Source organism: Serinus canaria, chromosome 2 (assembly GCF_022539315.1).
Source record: "Serinus canaria isolate serCan28SL12 chromosome 2, serCan2020, whole genome shotgun sequence".
In the NCBI taxonomy this organism is placed as follows: domain Eukaryota; kingdom Metazoa; phylum Chordata; class Aves; order Passeriformes; family Fringillidae; genus Serinus; species Serinus canaria.
In genome coordinates this window covers 48,550,872-48,574,972 of record NC_066315.1, presented here as the reverse complement: position 1 = coordinate 48,574,972, position 24,101 = coordinate 48,550,872, and the positions used below count along the sequence as shown (strand labels likewise).

The 24,101-nt window shown below is 37.4% G+C and overlaps 1 protein-coding gene across 23 annotated transcripts in view; it reads left to right on the top strand.

Moving 5' to 3' along the window:
• ARPP21 (cAMP regulated phosphoprotein 21) overlaps nucleotides 1-24,101 on the top strand; it is a 197,049-nt gene that overhangs the window by 95,317 nt on the left and 77,631 nt on the right. For all 23 annotated transcript variants that reach the window (XM_018920717.3, XM_018920713.3, XM_050971333.1 and 20 more), the window contains 5 exons: nucleotides 863-952; nucleotides 5,034-5,178; nucleotides 6,435-6,513; nucleotides 7,846-7,905; nucleotides 8,815-8,955. In XM_018920717.3, coding sequence (XP_018776262.1) covers nucleotides 863-952; nucleotides 5,034-5,178; nucleotides 6,435-6,513; nucleotides 7,846-7,905; nucleotides 8,815-8,955 — 515 coding nt within the window. The remainder of the gene's footprint in view (nucleotides 1-862; nucleotides 953-5,033; nucleotides 5,179-6,434; nucleotides 6,514-7,845; nucleotides 7,906-8,814; nucleotides 8,956-24,101) is intronic.

The following is a 24,101-nucleotide window of genomic DNA, read 5'->3' as shown; positions in this document are numbered from 1 at the left end:
GAAGGATTTCAGTTAAATGTCTTTCTACAGTCAAAATTGCTTTTTTCCGTAACTTGTCTGGTTGAGTTTTTTGTTAGTGTTGCAGGTTTTTTCATGCCCCCTACCCTGTATCTTTTTACATAAAGGCAAAGAACTGCTTCCAGATAGAATGTGTCAGGCTTCCCTTTATCTATTCTAATTTTATGCTGCTGAGCTTGCTGTGTCCTTGTGTTAGACAGCATGGGTGCTTCTATGCACCACTGGAAAAAGAAAGCATTCTTCTTTTGCTTTAGTAATTAATGTTTCTGTTGGAATTTTATTTTAATGGAATAATCTTGACATAAAGAAACAGAGATTGACTAGCTCCCTAAGGGGGGGGATGGGTGGGGGCAGGTGTGGAAAGGAGCTTCTAGAAACAAATAGAACCCTAAAAAACTTCTTTTATGTTTTTTGAAGTGCAAGTCTGTAATAGACGCATATTTTATTGTCCATGTTTCTTGGATATATACTACTAGAAGAAGGGGAAGGACTCCCAGAACAAAGGAAAAAAAAAACCACAAACCAAATGACTAAAGGAGCCCTTGAGTTTATGTTAAATTACTTGGACTGTGTGTTCTTTGTTGTAACAATTTTTGGTGGAAGTGAGTGAACTGTAGCTGAAATGATAAAAGCAAAAAGAAACCCACCACCTTCCCTGTGTGGCAAATGTCTTGCTGCTTAGAACCCTTTTTTATCCATGTTATATCCAGGCAATTGCATTTTTTTTTTAGACTGGGTGGGAAATAGTTATCTGGGATATTTGGGAACAGCTGATGTGGGCAGCTTATGTGACTTGGGGTCAGTAGGAGTGCTTCCTGTTTTGTTCTCTCTCTCTCTTATTCAGTCAGGAGCTAAGGGAAAACTCGTGCGGAGTCTTGCTGTGTGTGAAGAGTCATCCCCTCGCCCGGGAGCAGAAAATCTTCATGACAACCAGGTACACTTGCAGTCATTGCTGTTAGCTGCATGGTTGACCTCCATCTCCAGTTGCATGACTTTGTTACTTAATTGGGCATTTTACAATGTCTTTCTTGGGGGAAAAAATTACATCGGACAATGAACATGTTTTTATGGTTCTTACTGGTTTAGCGTGAACTTTAATTTGAAATACTAGTTTTATACTATATCACAGGGTGTTGTTTGCTTTTTTTTCCAGACCCCCTGAAAATTTCAGCAAATGGAAAAGAATTCAAAAGAATTCAGATTTTAAAATTTAAATAAATAGTAACAATCAAAAAGAATATTAATATGTTCTTTTCTCTAAGGCTATCTCTTTCGAGGCTGCACCAAATACAGTTATGAATATGCTCTGATTTGTGGTTCTTCTAAGACTTCAGTTCATATCAGTGTCCCCCCTTCACATAAAATTCAAAGATCTTTCATTCTCTAAAATACCTTGGTAGAGCCAAGGATGCCTCCTACTGAATGGCATTCATTTTTTAAACTCTTGGTGTAAATTAAACTATATCAAAAAGCGTGTATTTGAGTTTATCTGTACTGGTGGTGTTGTATTCCCAGCAGCTGGTAGAGTTCTGTCCTCTGCATTCCTTACCTCAGACAATAAACACTGGTGGCAGTCTTAGCAGACTAACTTCAAAAAGTACTCCAAAAAGCAAAAGTAAAGCCTCAGTTACTCCTCTTTGCTTGCCTGGTGAGAGCAAGGCTTAAAAAAACCCAGCTAACTATAACCCAAAATATGATGAACACTGCCTAAAATTTATGAGATGTTTATGTGCAACTGAAATCAGCCATCGAGAGAGCTTGAGTAAGTGGCTTCTTGTGAGCTTAGCACAAAAATAAAAATGACATTTAAGTGTACTTTCTCACTGTTTCCTCTATTGACTTGAAATGAAACAAATCTGTCTCTCCTCTTAGCTCATAAGTAAGGAGAGGTTTTTCTATTTTTTTAATTTTATTGAAAGACCAAAAACCAAGTTGTTTAGCAGCAGGACATTTGCATGTTCTGCTGCTCTACAATGATGCTTATGCAGTAGATGGGCAGGTTATTTTATCAGTTGTTCTGTTGTAGGTAGATGCTTTTCGCTTGACTTGCATTACTTAAAATGCGTGGCTTTTGTTCCAATTTTGTTTGTATTTTCTATTGTTTAATGGAGAACGAGAAGGAGAGCAGTATAAAGAGATTGTATTAGGCATTAATGGTAGTTTACAATGTACTGCACAGGACCTGTACTAAACTACAGAGAGACTGGCAGGTTTTGAGGCAAAATCCCTATCCTTACACCAGGCAGCGGGGGGCTTCCTGTTTCACATAGCCTTTGGTCTTACCTGACTGACCAGCCGCAGCAAAGATTTCTTTGACCATCTTAAAATATTTATGAGATAAAATATCTCCCTTGACCCCATCGTGTTTTCTAAGGAAGCAATTGGCTTGGTGTCATTAATTTGATAGGAATTGCCCTTTTGCTCCTGCTGACCTTTTACTGATGAATTTGGCTCAACTTTGCCATGGAAAGCTGGACCTGCAGGCTCCTCCCTGGGCTGGCTGAAGGATACAGGAAGTTTTGTACCAACCAAATTGTTTTGCTTTTACTTTAAGAGGAGAAATAGCTTATTTTTGGTTTGGAATTATTTTTTATTTATTTTTATTTTATCTTAATGGTTTATAAACCACAGGGAATTAATTATCAGAGAATGTACGGTACCTTGCCAGAACTACTGAGTATGGATTGTACTGCAGACTTGATGTTTGTACTTATATTTGAATACTTGCCTTCATTTTCCTGTATAAGGAAAAACTTGGTTACCTGTATTACTTGATCTTGAGTGCTTATCCAATGGTTCACTATGTCCTTATTTAAAAGAAATGTTGCCTTTAATGTTAATGCCTATAGACCAAGAAGTGTATTATTATTGCAATTTGAAAATCTATTTTGTTGTTCACTATACTTGTATCAATGTATTTATTAACATTGTATTTTATTATTGAGAAAAATCAATAAAAATCTAAGAAAATACAGAGTAGCTTGCTTTCACGACTCTACAGCCCTTTTGTGTGTTTTTTCTAGTGCAAATACCTCAGTATTACGTTACATGTAAAATAGTATTTAGTGTATGTTCATATATGTGCTTTTCTGTAAAGTCTGTCATTTTCATCAGTGCATTTTTAAGAACCACTGTGAAGTTTAGGATTAATATCCTGGGAACAACGTGGCCAGTTACATTTTTCTCCTGTTGAAAAGTCAGCACCACAGTCACTCTGCTCTGGGCAGGGCAGGGAATCAAGTTATCCTTTGGGGTTATTTGGAAATAGTTGATCCAAAGTTTGTTTGAATGAGAAATCAAACTGCCATTTGAAGTGAAAGAAAGCAGGCACAGCATTAGTTCTCTGAGCACAAGTGAGCAATTCAGAAAACATTTCTCAATGTATCCTTATCTCAAATGACTAGGAATTCCCACTCTTTGCCTCTGTAGGCTCAGATTTTGTGTAAGACATAACTAACAAAAGTAGGAATGAAGGGTAGTAGGTCAGGTTAAATTTTGGGTCCAGGTCTTTGTTGCTCTTTTCCAATGCTTTTCATCTCAAGTCTTTTGTACCCCATTCAAATTTCACAAAAAAGTCAATAATGATTAAGCTGAGAAGTTACCAATTTCTGTCTTACTGTGGCATGTTTATGCTGATGCCTTGTTTTGTTAGGATCTTGTCTTACATGTCTTGTGATGGCTGATTCGTAGTTCTTTAAAGAATTAAAGAAACCTAAAATTTGTAATAATTAATGGAAACATCTTTTGAATTTGTAATGGTTCCTTAAAAGCACACCCCTTACTTTAAAGTTTTCTATTGATCTTTTGGTATGCTAGTATTCTTAGAAAAATAGTGAAGGAAGGGAATTCACTAGCATTCAAGAAACTCTGAAAATCTCCAGTACTGAGATGAATTAGGTTTTCGTTGACATGATGTCAAAAAATTGATGATGATGATGAAAATTGATGCATGATTCTCTTCTATTAAAGAAAACTGCTTTACCAGGTAGTTTAATGACAGTTTTCTTCAAATTTGCTTTTTTACACTACTTAAGCATGTAGTTTTCTGGGGTGGTTTTTTTTTTTTATTTTAAAAGAATAAAACAAAGAAGTATGCTTCCTTCAATTTTGTCCAACCACAATAGGATTTCTTGAAATACATAAATTATGCCATTGTAACTTAAAAAGAAAAAAATTTGTGTTTTGTTAAAACAAAACCAGTATAAAGTAATGTTGTGAGCAGGGAAAGCAAATTCTTTAAAGAAACTAGAAAATGCAAACCAGCTTGAATTCACAAACTGCTTAAAAGCTAACTTTTTAAAGCTGAAGCATGTTTCAGAGGGATTCACAGTCTCTGAAATACTGAATTTGTGGTGCCTTAAAGAAGTTCACTTACTAAAATGTCCTTGAAAGATCACAGGGCACATTTTCCCCCTTTTGCAAAAGACACATCTGCATATATCTTTAAATATGAATTACCTGATAAGTTAGCAAGCCCGCTTGTATACAATGGAGTATGGAATTTGGTGGCACTCTTCTACTATTAGAGCCAAAAAACTCCATCTACCTGATACTGCCCTTATGTGTGCAAAACAATTCATATCAAACTGCAGACTTTCTAGTGAAAAGAAAAAAGTTTTATTTTTTTACATATCTATCTGTTGATCATCACAGAACATATGTAGCATTAAATGATATAGTTAAAAAAGGCCATATGAAATGTATTTCATTATTCTGAAAAGTCATAAGGGAGAACTACTGAAGTGTAGAATAATATAGTCCCCCTTAACAGAAGTAGCCTAAATTTTATAATACTCAAAATATTAGAGAAGTAGTACCTACTTAACACTAGAATTTGGCCTCTAAGATATTGTCATTCACCTGGCAAAAAAATGCAATGTTTCAAATAGGAAAGAAATGTACCTGGCTTCAACTTTTCTAGCTACACATAGTTTAATGATGATATCTGCAGGTTGGAAGCCATGGGAAGCATACTGAATCTTGCCCGTAATTTATCTGTCTTTTTTTCCCAACAGGAGTCAATCCAACTCCAGCTTTCAAGTTTTCCTAGCTTGCAAGAAGAAGATAAATCTAGTAAAGATGACTCCGAGAAAGAAAAAGAGAAGGATAAAAATAAAGATAAAACCAGTGAAAAAAGCAAGATCAGAATGTTATCAAAAGGTGATCTTGAAAATATTTGAATTATTAAAATTACCATTGCAGAAAGGATTGTACTTTTTTGCAAGGATGTATTTCTTTATTTTTGTATATGTACACAGTACAAGTGTTTTCACACACTTGAGAAAATTCAGAACCTAGAATGTATATGTGTAAGAATGTTTTTCATACAAACATCAGGCTTTTAAGTGAAGAAACCTTCCAAACTGAGGTCTTTTATTAGATTTTATTTATTTTCTAATGTAAAATCAATCTTTTGAATGCTTAACCATGTTGGTATGAACACATAAATAAATATACAAATATGTGTGTGATTGCATAATAAGTGTATATAGTCATAAGCCATTAATACTCTTTTATCTAGATTAATGATAATATAGTGGCACGTAACTTGTTCAGTGTAGGCAGTAGAGGGTAATCCTCTTCATTATTGTTTCTCTCTCATGGAGAATTTTTTTTGAATGCTTAAGGAAATTAATCCATGACATTTAACTTGCATTGCCATCTTCTGTTACCACCTACCAAGACTTCTTCAGGAAAGATGTTTTAGATAAATTTGGCATTGCTTTTTAAAATTCTTTTATTAATCCATGGTATAAAGTTGCATTGTAATCTCCCAAAAATAATCATTGCCTACCTGGGTGTGGATCTGCAGCTGGAGTGAATTGTCATTTGGCTTCAATGGAGTTCTCACATTTCACATCAACTTGAGGATCTGTGTGTACATTTGAGTCAGGAGATAATGCTGAAAAATTAATTCTGGCTACTGTCACGCATCCTTATTACCTGCCTACTCCCAGGTGTCATTGGTTTTCAGGCTTTTAATGCAAGTAGGGTTCCCACTGGCATGATTCCTCATTTGCTGAGTGTACAGCGTTTATTAAGTGATGCAAAGAGACACTGATGAATAAAACTTTTCTTTCCTCACTTTAAAATGTTTTTTTTTAATGGTTTAGAGGAAGAACTTGGAAGGGTCTTGAATGGCATTGAAGATTTTCTGTGTTAATAAATGACCCGCAATTTCTGTCAATATTTAGTTTTGATGCAGTATTCTCATTGGAATTGTACAGAGGAACAATGAGTATCCACCTGATGCTTCAGAATGTATATCTTTCTTGGCTGAACTTCAAATGACTCTTTTCTTTCAGAGCATATTCTTTCAGATTGTTGCTGAAAAATGGGTTTTGATTTATAGCATAGTTATTCGGAACTGTGGAAATGAAATAAATGAGTGGAGGCTGTTTGTTTTTATTTTGCAGATTGCAGTCAAGAGTATACAGACTCAACAGGCATAGATTTGCATGAGTTTCTCATTAACACATTAAAGAATAACCCCAGGTAGGTATTTCCTGTGTTAGAGCTGATATTCCTGAAATTGTAGTTGACAGTCTTTGACTTCTCATAACTGTACACTGTATTTTATAACTATCTGGAGATAGTTATGAGGAAAAATGTAAAGGAGGTAGGCTTTTAACTGAGAAAAATGGTATAAAGAGTCCTCAACTACTTCTCCCCCATCCAATCACCTATTGCTTAATTTCACTTTCAGTAACATCTGGTCTTTGTCCTTACCTTCTTTTATACAGCTCTACGTGGTGATTGCAATAATATATTATAACTATTGCAGTTAGAGATTTGTATATGAATGTAAAGTGAATGAAAATAAATGCTTTCTTCTAGCAATGCTGCACACAATTAAAATCCTGTGTTCAGTGCCAAATTCTGCTCTCAGTGCCACAGCTTTCATTTGGAGCTACAAGCCCATCTCATCGTTAAATTTCCCTCTAAACATCCAAGGAAAGATCTGTTACATTTTTATACATTGTGATTTTCAATGCTCATTTCAGCTGGACATGTTAAATAGGTACCATGTAATTCTGCAATTATTCCCAGGAGAACTGGTAATAACTGGGTACCTAACAGCTCGCATAACCCCTTGTACAGATGATGGAAGGTCCTTGAATTGCTTTATCTGTGCAAAATGAGAAAGCTCAAAAGAATTAAGGAATGATGGGACTCTGTCCAGTATAGAAATGTGTGGAAACATACTGGGGAAACTTTTGAATGTTTTTGACAAGGGATGGGAGGGAAAAGGAATATCTGAGACCTTCCAGTGAAAACCAGAGCATTTTGCCTGAGAAATGCTGTGGCATTGCCTCCTGGGAGCCATAGCTCAAAGGTGGTGTTCTTCATTGTGCTCTCTAACTAGATGTGTCCAGCTTTTTTGCAGCAAATCAATGCCTTACGGAATTCCAGTATGTCTCAGAAAAAATGTTTAAAATTTCTGTTGTTAGCAGCTCTTCTTGTAAAAGATCTGGCTTAGGTGGAAATCTCATTTTCCCTCAAAAAAGGTAGAAAAAAGACCAAAGCTATCCATAGCAGTGAGTCTTTCTATACAACACATTGATTCCAGTGGTGGCTGAAAGTGCCCTCAAACCATAGTTGAGCTCATAGAAGAGTGAAATCTGTACATCAGTGAAAGTGCAGAAAAGCAGGCTTTAGTCTTTTGCAGATGATCCAGGGTAAAAAAAAAAAAAGCATGTTTGATTTTTAATCGAGATGACTTACAATGCTTGCAAAATAGCCTTGCGAACACTGTTATATGAATATTTTCCTCCAAAATGTCTACTCGTGGTTGATGGTGCAAATCCTTGCGTTTCTTTTTGACAGGGACAGAATGATCCTCTTGAAAATGGAACAGGAAATTATTGATTTTATTAGTGACAACAAGTAAGTTGCGTTCCACACATGGTTTATTAAGTCATGTGCATGTGCTGCAGCATGGGTTGTGCGAGGGATATGCTTATAAGGACTACAGTGCACCTGAGGGCTGTTGCTGGCACTCTGCAAGAGCAGGCTTCTATTTCCTGCCACATGGTGGAACAGCTTAAAACAAAGTCGATGTAAATGAAAACCTTTTCCTTTTCATTGTGTTGTAATTGCACTGGCTCTGCTCATTTAGATCCAAAAATGTAATTAAAGTTTTGAATGTAGAGGATAATCAAATATGTTATCTCATGGCTTTTCCTTTGTGCTGTGTTATTCTAATGCATTGGAAAATAAAACTGAGCTTAGATGGAGGGATTCTTGCTACTATGTGGTCTTTATAATAAAATATTCCTGCAGCTTTAAAATTAGAGAGGCAGAATAGCAGCAGAGGAAAAAAATTATGCTGACGGGAAATAACCATTTTGTCAGTAATAGAGGGGAAAATAAGTGTTTACCAAAACTAGATCTTTCCAGAATTGCCCTACATCTGACCTTTGGGAGAAAGGCAGAAAGCTGTTGCTAGTGTCTCAGCAAATCTGTAGGATTGGTTGTGCAGGGAGCATGAGTGTGTGTGGGGGACTGGGGGATGTGTTCTTCCCAGCACTCAGAACACTAACTATATACCGTGAAGCATGAGCTTTGTTTGTCCTAGGATTGCACATGGAAATGTACTTATTAGAAATTCTAAAATTAATTCTTTTTATTTTTCTTTCAGCCTTTCTGTAGAAAACATTTATATGTAAATGCGTAATGGAGAAGTTTTCAGTGAGATTTCTGTCCACTGAACAGTCAAATGTATTGCTGTTTGCATTTATTTATGGCTTAGAGGGAAGTTTAATTATCAATGCTATTCATTTCTTTTGTTTTTAGTAATCACTATAAAAAGTTCCCTCAGATGTCATCGTATCAGAGGATGCTAGTGCACAGAGTGGCAGCTTATTTTGGAATGGATCACAATGTGGATCAGACTGGAAAATCTGTAATTATCAACAAGACCAGCAATACAAGAATGTAAGTAACAGCGCTGTTGTGTTTTCCCTTGTTCCTTTTCTCAAGACAGGAGCTGGTTTGTACCATGACTGCGTGGTGTAATTTTTATATTTATATAAATTTTTGTTTGTTTTTATGGCAGCAGTGAGTGCTGTTTATTGTTTTCCAGGTTGGGAAGGGAGGACAGGGCTCTTATGGTGACGTTATCTAAGGCTATAAAGATACATGAGGAGAAATCAACCTAACTGTTTTCTTGCAAGAAAACACAGTATCTTGGAATGTCACTTTTCCTGATTCCTTAGTGCTACCACTTTGCCACAGAAGTGAGCTCTTTGCTTTGCAAGTCACCTGATACCATACAGCTACATCCCAAAGAGCCCAAACATATTTGGAAGATTGCCTCTTTCCTTGTTCTGGCTCTGCCTGCTTCAAGAGTCATTTTCTGCCCAGCCTGATAATTTATAATTTGGTTTCCCTCCGCCGCCTGCCACCATTCATTCCCTTTTTTTCCTTCTCCAATCTTAGTTCCACTTTATTTTCCCTTCAAATCTCACTGTTTGACTACAGTGTTTCTGTGAAATAAAAGTTCCTTCTGATGGTGCAAATACATTGCAAAATTCCTGTCAGGTTAAACCTGTTCTGGCATAAGTTCTGTGCCTCTCCATTAACTGGTTAAAGCTCTGTAAGGCAAAACTATTGAGCTAACCAAAACTTGATATGAGCTGCAGTGATGTGCCCATGCCTAATCATCATCACTTTTCCTGCCAAGTGCCACATGTGTTAAACATAGACTTCCTGTCCCTCTCTACCTATGAGCTACATAATGAAGAGGAAGTAATTACAGCTGGGTAATGAAGTTTTGTTATCTGGTATTGGAAAAGGAAAGCACCATTTGAAAATTGTGTACTTCCTGTATTCAATTAGTAGAAATCTAAACATTTGTTTCATTTAAATATCCAGTAGCTAGGTGATTACTTATATCCAGTTGCAGAGAGCCAACTCAGCTTATTGTGATTCTGTCACTACCAAATTCTTCAAGATAAATACACATTGGTATTTGCTTTTTTGCTCAGCCGTAAAAGTCTACTACTATGTGAATATAGTAAATTTAAGATAATGGAAATTTATTTTAGATCCTTTTCCTGGGCTGTCCCTGGGATACTTGGATATCTGTGAAACAGCACTTGGGCATTAATGTTTTTAAAGGTTTGAGTAAAGCATGCACTAACAGTTCAATTTTCAGAAGTCAAGAGAATTACAGTAGCTCGATAAAACACTCAGGCTGCAAAGGCTTAGCCTCAGGGTCTGATAATACCTGCCCCCTACAAGGGCTATCTTAGGTTTGGAATAAGAAAAAGCTTGGTATGCAGCAATCTGGTGTTCAGTTTAGAGCTGAAAATGAGTCCCCTCTTAAACAGAGCACAATCAATCATATTTGAATGCTTTTAGGCATTCCTCTCTCTTTTGTAGTCCTCCCTTTTCCCTTCCCATCTATGTCACTGGTGTAGTGCACCAACTGCTACACATCTTTCCTTGCAGCGTTTCCTTCTCCTAGTTGATTTGGTAGTAGAATAATACTAACACATTAATATCTGTAAATGCTTTGCTCTGTTGTGGGGCCTTCATCTCACAGATGGGTAGCACTGGAAGTACTGTTGGAAATGCTTACATTGTGCTTCTGGAGAGGACACTGAAGCCTTCTTCAACAGTCAGAGTTTTATCTGAGCGCTCTGGTGAAGCTGTGGCTTCATGCATGGTGGGAGTGAGCAAGCAAGGCCGTTTGCTAGGTATGAACTGACCTTCTTGCAAGCTCAGCAGGCAGGATCTTGTAGGGATATAACAGATCGAATGGCCTCTTCAGCTTCTCTTGCAGACTGGAGGTGAGGCCATTAAAAATTTTTGCTGACACCATTCCTGTCTAGATATTCCAGAAATAAACACAGGGTTTTGCCCCTCTGTTGACTGTAAGTACAGCTGTTTTGTAAGCACCACACAAGCCACAAACTGCTGCTTTCTTCCCTCTTCAGTGACTTGGTAGTAGGTAACTGGATTATATGAAGTTTGTATTGCCTTGTGGTTCACCAGTGTGTTATTTACATTATTTTGATATTACCATAAAATAAAGCTTTTGTGAAGTGGCTGTTTCTTTTCATAACTGGAGGAGATGACATGTTTTTTTAAAACGTCCCTGGCTCTGACAGAAAATAGTTTGTTATTATCTGGCATGAATAAGGGCTGATGAGATTTTATTATCCTCAGCAAATATTGTGGATGTTCCACATCTGAAAGCGTCTAATGTGATTTCATATGTTCTGAATTTCACTGCTCTCAGAGGAGACAGTTTTGTGCAGTTTCAAGTCAACACCAAATACTGGGAATGTGTTGACTCTATTAATTACTACTTGGACAGTATCCAGAATACCGGAGAATCTGAAGAGTGTCTGAAACGCTGTTCAGCGTGGTTATGTTGTGTTGTAAGCCTAAGGCTTGATGGCTTCATGTGAATTTATGGAGAGGGCCCCACAGACAGATGTTCTAAAGATTTGCATTTTGGCACTAAATTAGCTCTTTATGGCATGTTGTTTCCAAACTACTTTAGCTACTACTGTGGAGAGAGAAGAATATTCTTGCATACTCAGGAATTCATAAATTCTGCACTGGCTGTGACTTCTGTGTACATGTGCTTGTTTGAGAGGAACATATGACTCTGCAGTGTCGCCCTGTGGGCTTGCATAAGCACCTTGTGTTTATTTCTTTGACTGAGTGAGGGTTCATGTCGCATCTATGCTCCCGCTTGCCGGAAATGAGTTCTTCCCTGGCTACAGGTGATGAGTTCTTCCCTGGCCCCAGGCAGTGAGGTGCATTATTCCTGTTCAGCAGAGACCTCCCATGCTCACTGCCTGCAGGTGCTTGGAGGTGCAAGTGTCAAAAGAGTTAATGGTTATGAGATGAAAGAGCTGTTTTGAAACCCTGGTATCAGTGTTCCTTATGGGTGGCTCGGAAAGGACTAGTGTGTGACAGGGGATGAGCATATGAATGAAGCAGATCAGGGCATTTCCTGGCTTTCAGCAATTGGCTGTCTTAGGGCAATGTGGATCCACTTTTATGTACCTATGCCTGCAAAGTACCTACTTTGTGGAGGTTTGGAATGTGAGAAAGTGTTTATTGAAGAAGTTGTAGCTGGAGGGAGGGCTGCAACTTCTCCTGTTAATCCATGCTGCTTTACATAGAGGGGAAAAAAGGTGGTAAAAATTCATTAGGATCTGAATCTCTGTGAGTGCAATCTTGCAGCTTCCATGAACTCTCAGTGAAAATAAATATTAAATAAATATCTCTTAAAAATACAGTCAGACAATATTGGCAGTTTTTCAGGCTGAAGAGTATTTATAATGAAGAGCTTACTCTAAGAATCTAAAATGCTTTTTTTTTCTTTAATTTTATTGGAATGTGAATAAAGCCTGCTGTTTCCAATGCTTTTTTTAAGGAATTAAATTTTAAAATACAGTGAGGACCTCAACCACCTAAGTGTTTATTGACCTTTATAAAGTTAAGTCTCTGTATTCTAGCTTTCATTAGAGAATAGTGGATTTTCAAAACCAATTTTCTTTTTATATGATTTTTGAAATTAAAAGTGCTTACAAAGTCCTGCCTAACTAAATCATCCAATTTTTGAAATCTTATTCTCAGCAGTATATATGAGAAAAATTGATTAGAAAATGAAGGAGGATTTTGTTGTTATATTGTTTTTATAGTTAAAGAACTCAAATACTACTTAAAATGGGAAGTCTGCCTTGCTTGGTATGAAAGTGCTCTTGTGTCACCATTCTAATGTATATTTGTCTGTCATCTGTGTCTGCCTGTCATCTATCTAAAGATACACAGAAATGTAGGGGGAACTTAGGAAAGTGAAATTTGATATAAAGAGAAGTTTGGAATTGACGCCATATGTTAGACACGGCCTCCCTTTTTTGAGGCAAAAAATGTGTACATGCCCCTTCTGTTCTGCATATTTCGCATAATTCCTGTCAAACAACTGGAAGTACTTAAAGGTTTCTTGCAGACCCATTAACATTGTGAACTGTATCAGTTCGGTCAGATTCATTGATTTGGTTATCTGTAGCTAGGTGGAGAAATGTAGGGGAAACATGTTTGGGGTGCTTGGTAAATTGAAAGGGTTTTCATTTGGTTGAGATCATCAGCCATGTGACAAACATATGTGTACCACAGCCCACACATGCATTCATGTACTTGTTTTATATAAATGTGAGTGGCAGGGCTCATCAGAATCGATAAGGTAGGATGCTTATGATCTATAATGCTGTGTTTAGACATTTTCATATATTCTGAGGGTGTAACATAGCTATTATGAACTTCATACCGATTCTCACATCCTCAGTTCTGACTGTTTTGTTTTTCAGGAGTATTGTGAGTTATGATCCTTGTGATGCATGGGTTTTTTCCCTCTGTTAATATTATGCTGGCTCAGTTGGGCTGTGTTTTGTTGCCTTTGAGATGCTTCAAAAACTTGAAGAAATATTAGCTGTTATGTGCATTACAGGGGTTCCTTAAAATCTAGAAATGAACTGTATCAGCAGAAGGAGACATAATGTTCAAGTTGTACTTTTAATAACCTGCAAGGCTTTTGTAGTTTGTCGTACAATCTGTGTTATTCTGCCTCCTCTGTGTAAGAGTGGTTTGAATCAAAAACAAAGAAGAAAAGTTCTTGTTTAGTTTCTGTTGTGTATTCACTGAGCGATGTTGCTGTAGATAACATCTATATTAGTAGACGTGCACTGTAACAATTTCACCATCTTCAGAGTCTGAACTTTTGTACAGGATCCTACAGGCATGTCAATAAAATGGCATTCACTGAACATGGCAATTTCAATGCAGAATCAATTCTAGGATTGATTTTACCCAAGGCTGAAGTGCCAAGAAGACCTCCTTGGGATACCAAGTGTTACAGCTTTTGGAGTATGCAGAAACATATGCCTTTCCCCTTGACTTAATAAGGTATTCAATGTAAATGACTTTAATTTCTTTAAGCTATTGTTTGGATGGGACATTTTAGCAATACAGCAGTAGTGACAAATGTATACCTGAAAGTGTAGTTTTATTACCCTTCTTGTTGTAAACCAGAATAGTTATCATGCAAATGGTTTGATTAAATCCCATCTGCATTTAAGCACCTTATGCTATTCTATATAATCATATATATACACTGAGAGGAATGATCTCATGAGATCAGAATTGCTTTTATGAGCCGCATGATGCATGAAAACATACATGAACACCCTTATTTCTGGTTTCATTATTTTCATTGGAGTCTGGCATTGCATTTTTTTCTTCAAGGGGCTATGGAGTCAGAGGACATTGTTTTCCTGTTGTACTTACCTCGTTTCCATCTTTGCTGCAGAATGGTTACTCCTTGACTACTAAGAAAAAAACAGAAACTGGATGTAGCCAGATGACTCCTCTGGTTTACAAGTGCTGCTGCTCAGTCAATATTGTGGCATTCTCTGCTACAAACGTGTAGAGAAATAAAAGAGTGCGCAGTAGATGTATGCAACTGAAACAAAGAAACTGTGTAGCTGAGAAATAACACTGTAATTGGCTGACACATTTTGGTTTAAGATGAACTAATATGTAATGTGACTAATAATTTAGTAAGAACATCAATAAAAGAATAATATATAATAAAAACTTCAAGGTTATGTAGCTACATTGTAACATGTACATTTAAGTAACAGATTACATTGGTTTTCCTGGATTTTAGGGTTTTTTCATATGAAAATAATCAGTTTAATTCAGTCAGTTCAATTATTAATTCAATTATTGACATGATTAGAAAAAAATGTTTATTTTGTTAATGATAGTTGAATTAGGACAGCCTTTTATTTTCAGCAACCATTCTGTAATTTTAGTAATATTTTTCTTTTGCATGAAAGAGTCACATGAAAAAATATAGATACATGGTACACTTGAAGTTGAGTTGAATTTGACCCTTAAATACTGCCTTCATTCTTTCTTCAGTGTAAACTGTATACTGGACCCATAAGATATTACTTATTCTATAAATGAGATGTTAGGGTTAATGAACCAGTTCTAATAGCTCTCATATTACATTTTCATCTAATGTAATTTATTAAAACTAAATTGTTTATAGTGAAGGTGGACATGTGCTTTTTAAATCTGTTCTATACTGTGATGAAATACCAGTTAAGTGCTAATCAGAAGATATCTATGGTATATCTTCTTCTATTTGTTTTCTTTTTAATCTTGTTAATCCACACCACTTAATAGTATAAGTTTTATGAAACCTAGAAGGTTACTGTCACCTGCTCTGTGTGGGTAGATGGAAGGTTGCCCAGGAAGGGAGTGCTGTGGAATAGCAAGTAGGTAATTTGGTTGAAGGAAGCTCTTTCTTGCATGAGTAATTAATCCTTATGCTTGTTCAAGCTGTAGTAAGAAAGTGCTCATTAATCAAGGTGCTGTTTGGTCACTTATGCTTTCATATTGAGAGGGAGAGATCTGCAAATCTGAGATGACCTCTGTGCTTTCCTCAGAGTCAACAGTGCAGTCATAGCAGGTGAAGTAATGGTTTTATGTCTGAGCATTTCAGGAAAAAGGTATTGAAATTTGAGCAAGTAAATTTTAGAAGTGGTTTAGATTGGTTATATAATTGTCTTTTGCAATATTCTGTAGCCTGCCACATTTTTAAGACAGGAAAGAGGACTCATAGAAATCTAAAAAGTATTATGAGTTTGGAAAAGTCTTTGTCCATTGTTTCAGCTTGCTGTTTCCAGGGTAGCCTTGTGAGGCTGTGTCTGACAGTTTATTAGAAAGAGGCCCTCTTCTTCAGGCCAGTGATTGTTCAGAGTATGCCTTCTGATGCATGAGTCTTCCTGCTAGAGTTGGCAAAAATGTTCGTGGCGTGGAGCAGAAGTCAGAACAAGAATTTGTTATGGTAATAATGTGTATACGTGAGGCATTTCAAAATGACTGATAATTTCTTTGTTAGCCTGCTGGTTTTTGGTGAACTTCAAATCTTCAGCAGTCTTCAAATCTTGATTTTTGCTTCCTTTTTCTCTATCTCTTGCATGTTAATTTTTGGACTTCTGAAATAGAAAAGTGTAATTTTAGATAGATCACAGCCGTTACGTAACACTGTAATTTTCAGCCACTTACAGAATATGCCACATCCTTTAAATCAGACAGTAATGAATTCCATAATAAACTGTGCTACCTCTTTTGAGCCTCTATTAGCTGGAAATAAATTGGCACTGGGCAAGATGTTCAGTCTCAATAGACACCCTGAATATCAAGAATTAAATCCAACAGGGGAGAAAGCAGAAGAAGCCGGTCCCTCAGTAAAGAAATAATCTTAGTTTGATCACAGGAGGACAGCAGAGCATTTTGAAGCTCCTAAAATGGTCTCTGTCTGAGAGAGGACATTGTGCTTCTGCCCCATCTATCAGAAGAGCTGGTATTTTCATGTGCCCTTGGCCTGCAGGCTTCTCCCCTGTGTTCAAAGCCTGTGTTCTGGCCCAGGGATACTGGGAAAATGTTGACGTTTGTACTCAAGCCAATGCTCAGGGAGCCAAGTACTGTTTTTGCATCTGTATCTTAAAACAGGTTGATTTTCTGGAAATAAGTTTTAGGAAAGCTTATGAGGGTCATGAATTGTGCAGTGATACTGCAACATTAGATAGAGGTTTTTAAGTACTGTATCTTTGAAATCCCTCAGGATCTGGTCCCCTGCTTGGTCCACATGCAGCATAATTTGGCATGAAAAAGATTTCTGTTGCATCTTGATGAATGGGCAAAGGTGACATAATAAAACCTCATAGTCACTGAAGGAAAAATGCTTCCATGAAGCATTCCTGCCTCTTTTCTTCAGTCTTTCCGGACTTATTAGCAACCCCAATTAGAGGGGAAGAATGCCTGTGAAATTAACCTGCTGTTTTCTACATCCCTGTTTAATAATTGCTGAACATGTTTAGAGGCCAGCTGCTGTTCTGAAAAAAATTATAAAGAATGTATGGTCTTATACTGGAGAAAATGTAGCATTTGGTTTTTGTAGATTCCCCCTCCCCGCCTTGTTCTACCGAGAAGGCAGCACCTTAAAGAACCATCTAGTACAGGACTGATTTTTCTTTTATAGCTTTCAGTGTGCTTTTACCATCTTAACAGAAGTTCTTAGTGACTCATATGATAAAAGCAGCAATCTGTTAATGAGGCATTTACCTTCAAATGCTTGCAATGCCATATTGAGTGGTTTTAAGTATTAAGTTGGGATAATATAACTGCACTGTACTTTAACAATTATCTATATTTAAATTCCTATTCTAGCTTTTTGAAACCATGTTTTAGCATCCATCAGCCCCTAAATACATGAAACGTATTTGAAGGGTGTAATTTTGGGCCCTCATTCTTGAAAGATGTTGTTCTGATAGAATTTAATCCGCTAGTTTAAACTGATGGGCTGGAAAAGACTGGAGTGCCTTTTCACTAAGTTGGGTGATGAACCTTTTGACAGTGATGATATTTGTTTCCATGGTCTGTAAATTCTCTAACTTCCAGAGTATGTTTTTGTGCCTCCAGGATCAAAACAGGCATTTGTACTGCAGGTAGAATAGAGTTTTGCCCCTCAAGCTGTAAAGCAAAGAGACACTAATGCTTCCATGGTTTTAGTAGGGTAGTAATGCAGAACCCAAGGAGAGCCTTCAGCCTAAAACCAAAAAAACACACAGCAGGCAGATACAGAAAATACTCACAAATTAGCACAGCAGGGAAGGTCACCATACTGTGTCACAGCATGCCTTCAAAATAGAAGCCAACGTGATGTTGGGCTGAGCAATCCATTTAATTAAAGACAAGTGTAAATAACAGGAAAACCCTGTTGAACCATCAGAGTGCCTGCATAAGAGTGGCCCAAATCTTCACAACTTCTTTGAATTCTCTCTACAGCAATGACTCTCTCCATCTCTTGCTACTCCATGGCTTTCCTCCTGGCATCCTTCTGTAAGATCCTTTTTGTCAGTTTTTCATTTTGTTTGCCAGATGTGATTCTGACAGTACCCAATGTAGTGTTTTTCCCTTTCCTAGCCCCATTACCCTACCTATTTTTTGTTTCTTGTTGCCATTTATTCAGGAGAGGAATATTAACCTGCTGCACCATGCATTAAATGAACATTGCATTGCAAATGCACAGTTCAGGTGTTTTGAGCTCCTACCCATCTCAGTGATCTCCCCTTTTGAACTTGCATTCCTATGTGGAGTTCTTTCAGACAGCTGCCTGGCTATTACCTGTGAGGCTTTTGCAGATGACATACACTAAGTGCTTGCTAGATTTTTTAACTGCATCAGGCACTATAATGGCAAACCCATCTTTTCCACACCTGGTGAGGCTGGTGCTTCTTTTGAAAGGCATCTTGCAACAGCCTGTGTGCTGTGGGGCTGTCAGAAACATATGCCTCATAATAAAGATTTATGTGCTGTATAGAAGTCAGCCCTGACAATACCAGACTGTTTGTGAGCTGTGCTGATGCAGTGACTAAGCCTTCAGAATTGTAACATTCAAAACTCTTGCTTGTCTCTTTCCATTTGTCCTTTTGGTGTGGAGTCTGTGCTTCCTGACTCTTAGACAGTTATTTCAGAGCTAATTAACTTATTTTAAATGAGTGCAGGCTTTTTTTTCCCCCTAGTATTTAACTTCTTATCTCCTGTGCAAATAGAGGTCTATTGAACTGCATTAGTTTGCTTGGCAGATTCAAGGAAATGCCTTGTTACTTCCTTAGTCTGTGTATCATAATAGCTATTACCATTTTGCAATATGTTTTTAAAATCTGTAATTTGATTAAATAGTGAATACCAGGTTAAGGTAGTTAGGGCTTGGGGTTTTTTCATTACCACTTACAAGGGCTGACTCAGAATCAAAATCATTAAATGAGCATGTAATGGGGAATTCTCCTTAAAGAGTCCGTGTGAAAAATATGCTTGAGGGATGAGCTCTGTTTTCTGTCATCCAGAGATAAATTGAGAGGAACTCTTCTACTGAAGTGAATGGAAGTAGCTCACATTGAAGTCACCATAATGATAGAATAGAAAAAAAAAATCATCGAATGCCATCAAAATCTTTTTTTTTTTCTCTTCCTGACACACATAAATACTTTGCTGCTTACTCCAGCTTTACCATTTCAAAAATCAAAGTTAATTGTAAGGAATGAGTCCAGAAAAGTACCTTTGGGGCCTTGCTTAAGTAAGGACTGCCCATAGCTTTTAAGGAGCTATAACATCAGAAGGGAAAATGGCTAACCTATAAAAGAATCAACAGACACAAAAAACATCTAAAAGGTACTGATAGAGGTTTGCTCTGCTATGGACTTTTTTACTGTATAACTGATTGTTTCACAAAATGACATCATGGTTAAGGATGGAAGGATTCTGGAAGTCCTCTTTTCCAATTCCTAATCAAGCAGCACTGCCTGGACCCAGTGGCCCAAGACCATGTCCTGGACCATCCCCAGGATGGCGACTCCACCCCCTGTCTGGCCAGCCTGTGACAGTGTTTGGTCACCCTCACAATGAAATAATTCCAAGCACAGAAACAAGAAACTTATCTTGAAGTGACCATTACAGTATTCTGCCAACACAAAAGTGAGGCTGAAAGATTTGGCATGATCATTGGCTGCCTGGGAAGAAGCACAGCCACAAGAAAAGGGGATGCAGTCTTGCCATGAGATTTTACCTGGGTACTCCCCACAGGTCTGGACCTGATACTGCACACAGTATGTAGAAGTGCTCCTGAGCCAGGGAAAAACACTGGATAGTAGGGTTAATGATGCCTGTTACATACTGTGTCTGGCCTTTGGTTAAACTGATCACTTGACAAAAAGTGATTTCTTTTTACTGTGGGGGGAAAAAAAAAACAAACGAGATTAGGAAACAGTGTAAAGTGATGGGAGCAGACTTTGCAGAAGTTGACAGATGTTCAAGAGAGTTTGGGAAGCTTTTAACAGTGAAATGTTCGGGTGCTGCAGGACACCTACTGAAGCTGGCTACCTGGAGATATGCTGGTGGCACCTACTTGAATATTATGGTGCCACCTTTCTGGGCAGGATGGAGAGGAGAGGCTGTCTTGGCTGCTGAAAGGGCCTGTGCTTTCTGGCAGGTCTGGGAGTGACAAGGGGACTGTGCAGCTCGCTGAGGATTCACTAAGTTACTCTCAGGTCCAGTCTTTGTTAAACATTCGTAGTGTCTGATCAAAAACTTTACAGGGAAGCAAGAAATAGTTCTACATTTTGTTCAGAACCACATTGCCAGAAAGGTGACTAAGCTACCTGACAACTGTAAGGAGATATGAAATGAATTCATATGCAGTTGTGGTCTTGTGAAGTTGTATTTTCAGGGCACAGATGTTTTGCTTCCACCCCTATGGTCAAGTAGTAAAAATTTGAATGATTAAAAGGTTATATTAGAGAAAACCAAAACAAAGAAAAAACCACACCAGGCTTAACATCTTTTTAGCCTGTGTGCTTTTCCGCTCCCTTTATGTTGGTTTCTGAGCCTTTAAGGTATAACTGGGTCATACTTTTTGGCTTTCTCAGTAGAGTCCTCAAATTACAAAAAAATCCCATTGATTTAAAAGGTACTTCCTCCTTAAACTTCTTTTTCTGGAGTAGTAGGTTTTCAGATTCTCAAGTGGTACATGAATTCCGTGGGGGTTGCATATCTTTTGTCTTGCAGATGGCTCTTACTAAGTAGATGGGTGTACTATTATCCTTGGTCAACCCACCTGTATAGTACAGGTATTGTAGGTTGTTTTTTATGTGATTTCTAATTTTTTTTGAAGATCCCTAAACAGTGATGAGTAGAGTTAGTGATGATGCCTTCCAAAGTTCTCAATGTCTCTTCAAAAAGGCTGTGCAAGTCCCATTTTTAAAATTACACATTTTTTTTTTTTTTTAGGATTTGATGACAAAATTTAGGTGTCCAGTGTGGTAATACTGAGAAAGTTCCTGATTTTTTTTATGGGCTTGTAGTAATAATAATAATTGTAAACCTTGCTTTGATGTCGGTAGGAACTTAGTTCACACCATACGAAAAATAATCTTGATAAATTCACTCCCTTAAATGCATGAACACAATCTGATAAATTGTGCTGAATACTAGTAGCAGTATCAGCTAAAAAAGCTAAAAATGATTGTTATTAATTTAGGACTCACATTAATTCACTTAATCTGCTGTATTATTGTAATTATATAGTGTATGACATTACACTACATCTTACACAAAACTGTGCATTATTTTCCTTGTTTTAATCAGTTGATTCACCTTCAAATTCATAAACTAATGTAACAGATCTCCCTGGAATAACCTCCATGTCTCTGGTTCCTTACAGCAAATGCATTATGCTGTTACAGTGAACTTTATAGCTGGAAATGTGGAGTTTACACTGGCTTCCATCCATGGAACAGACCAAAACCATTTCAAAGTCAACCTGTTCTCTACCCAAGGGATTCTGAGCATTTGGTTTCACTTACTGGTTTTAAATATTGTTTGTCATCTGTATCTACTAATAATTTATTTGTACAATAGATGTTGAAAAAGAAAATGCAGTTGACAGTATTAAAGAGAAAAACACAAGCACATGTGTGAATATCTTCTTTAAATAGTCTGCATCTCTTTCTACTGATGAATTTCAGTGTTTGAGGGAGGCCAAGACTGTCACATGACAGTCTTCCTTCAGGCTTTGCCTCCCTATGAACTGAGCTATTGTATTTGCTGGGAATGCCCAACAAAGGCAGGGATGATGAATCTGACACCATGTTCTCAGAAGGCTAATTTATTAATTTATAAGATTATATTATATGTTAAAGAATACTATACTAAACTAAAGAATACAGAAAGGATACTTCCTAAATGCTAAAAAGCTAATAATGAAAACTCATGACTCCTTCCAGAGTCTCAACACATCTTGGCCCTGATTGGCCAAAGAGCCACACCAATGAAACAATCACCTTTGGGTAAACAATCCCCAAACACATTCCACATGAGCAAAACAGAGGAGAAGCAAATGAGATAAGAATTGTTTTCCTTTTATCTGAGGCTTCTCAGCTTCCCAGAAGAAAAATCCTGGGCAAAAGGATTTTTGCAGAGAATGTGAATGCTACGCTGAGCTGGTCCAGCTCTTTGGAGCCTTGTTGGTAGCCGTGGCCCAGAGCTGCGGAGATGACTGAGAGGGGTAGATATTCTCATGGTGCTGAAGGTACCCTAGTGCTCCAGAGTGCTCCGCACATTTGCAGAGTCTCTCTGCCCATGTAAATTTCTTTTCATGACTGGAGATTGATCACCTACTGGGCTTGTAGATTAGTTTTATTAACAGGCACATACATACAGAATCATTAATTTTGACTTGTAGTTTGATCTTATATTTTTCTCTTATGAAAAACAGAAATATTTTATAAATGATAAATGAAGTGAAAATGGGATTTAAAATTTAAAATAATGCTATGAAATATGAAAATCATGTTATTGTTTAAATAAGTTAGTAACTGGAGGAGACATTTTTTCAAACTTTTTTCAAGCTTTTTTTCTCTGATTTTTTCTTTCTAATGACTTTTCCCTGGAATTTTAAAATCGAATTAATTTATTTTCTTTGCAAATGGTTTATTAGATGTTAAGTTGATAGTTTACGGCCCTAAATTTTACACTGATGGTACAACCACAGAAATTTGGTTTGTGCTTTAGGATGTACAACCAGAAAAATAACAATTCTCAGATAGTCCTGTGAAAGCACAACATTTGAGTGAAGGAATCTTTATTTCTGGCTGTATGGGCATGACGCTTATTAATGGGAGCAAAGGGAAAACAACCCACCTAGCAATCCACTAATGGGGCTTTGTAGCCTTTCTGTTTATGAGGAAACATAATGAATGACTCATTAGATTATGAAACTACTATGCAGAGAGCCATGGTCCTCTGGGCTTTTCCTAAAGAAGGCTAGCAAGGCATCCAGATAATCTAGTGACCTGGGCTCTATAGCTATGGATGATGGCCAGAGGCTCTTGAATTGTCAAAATCTGTGGAAATTGGGATATAGTGTGTTTTGTTGCTTTGTCACAAAAATGCAAATTGTGTGCAGAAGTGAAAGTGCTGAAAATTCATAAAGAAAGAGAGGCAGGATAGCTGGTGTGCCTTACTATTGAATTTCTTACAGTTTATTACAAATGTTTCCTGTATATCTGACAATGAATTATTATGGACTGCAATTATGGTGTGAATGTGTGCTGTATTTTGATTTGAAATCCATAACACTGTAACAACAAAATGGTTGCTGATTTAAGCTTCTGGTTTAATTTTCTGTTTTGAAATAAGATGAAGATGAGAGGTTTTTTTAAAGGTTGTAGAGGACTCTTATTTGCAAAAGCACTTCTTTAAATTCTGCCTTTTGATTTCTTCAGTGTTGCTTGCGTTGATGTCAGCAGAAGCTTCATGTCTTGTTTGTGTAGGTATCTAGACATGAGCATCTCCTACCACCACTGAAGCTGGCAGCTCTTTCAGCACTGAGAACAAGGCTTGCGTTCCCTGACAAATCTCACAGTAAATTGCTGCTTTTAAAACAGAGTTTGTGCAGTAATAGCCGCTCAGTCGGGTGATGGCAACATATGAATGTGAGCTCAGTTCTTGAGACCATTGGTCACCCTATTGATGAGGTTGGGCTTAAGACTCTGCGGGTTTAAACACTGCAGGCTTAAAACAGGCTCAAACGCCACTCTGGGAATGGTGCAGGCTGGAGGAGCTGCGAGGCATTGTCCGTGACCAACTTGGCCACAAAAGTTGCTTCTTAAAGTTCTCTTTTTGCACAAGGTGGGGTGATATAAGATACTGCTTTTTGCACAAGGTGAGAACATGGAATGGCATCATGACATAAACCTGAAAATGTTGAGCCAAAACCCTGAGGTTTGACTTTATAAATAAATAACTAAATAAGTAAATGAGTTTAAATCAGTGAACTAATTGATGCTCTATGATTGTTCTAGAGTATTTTTCCCACTTAGTGGTGATGAGATAAAATTTTGTTCAAGCAAAACATCATCAGTCCCTCCCTTTACTGGTTTGGCTTACCAGGAATGAGGAAACTCCTGGGTGTCTGGTTTTGGTTT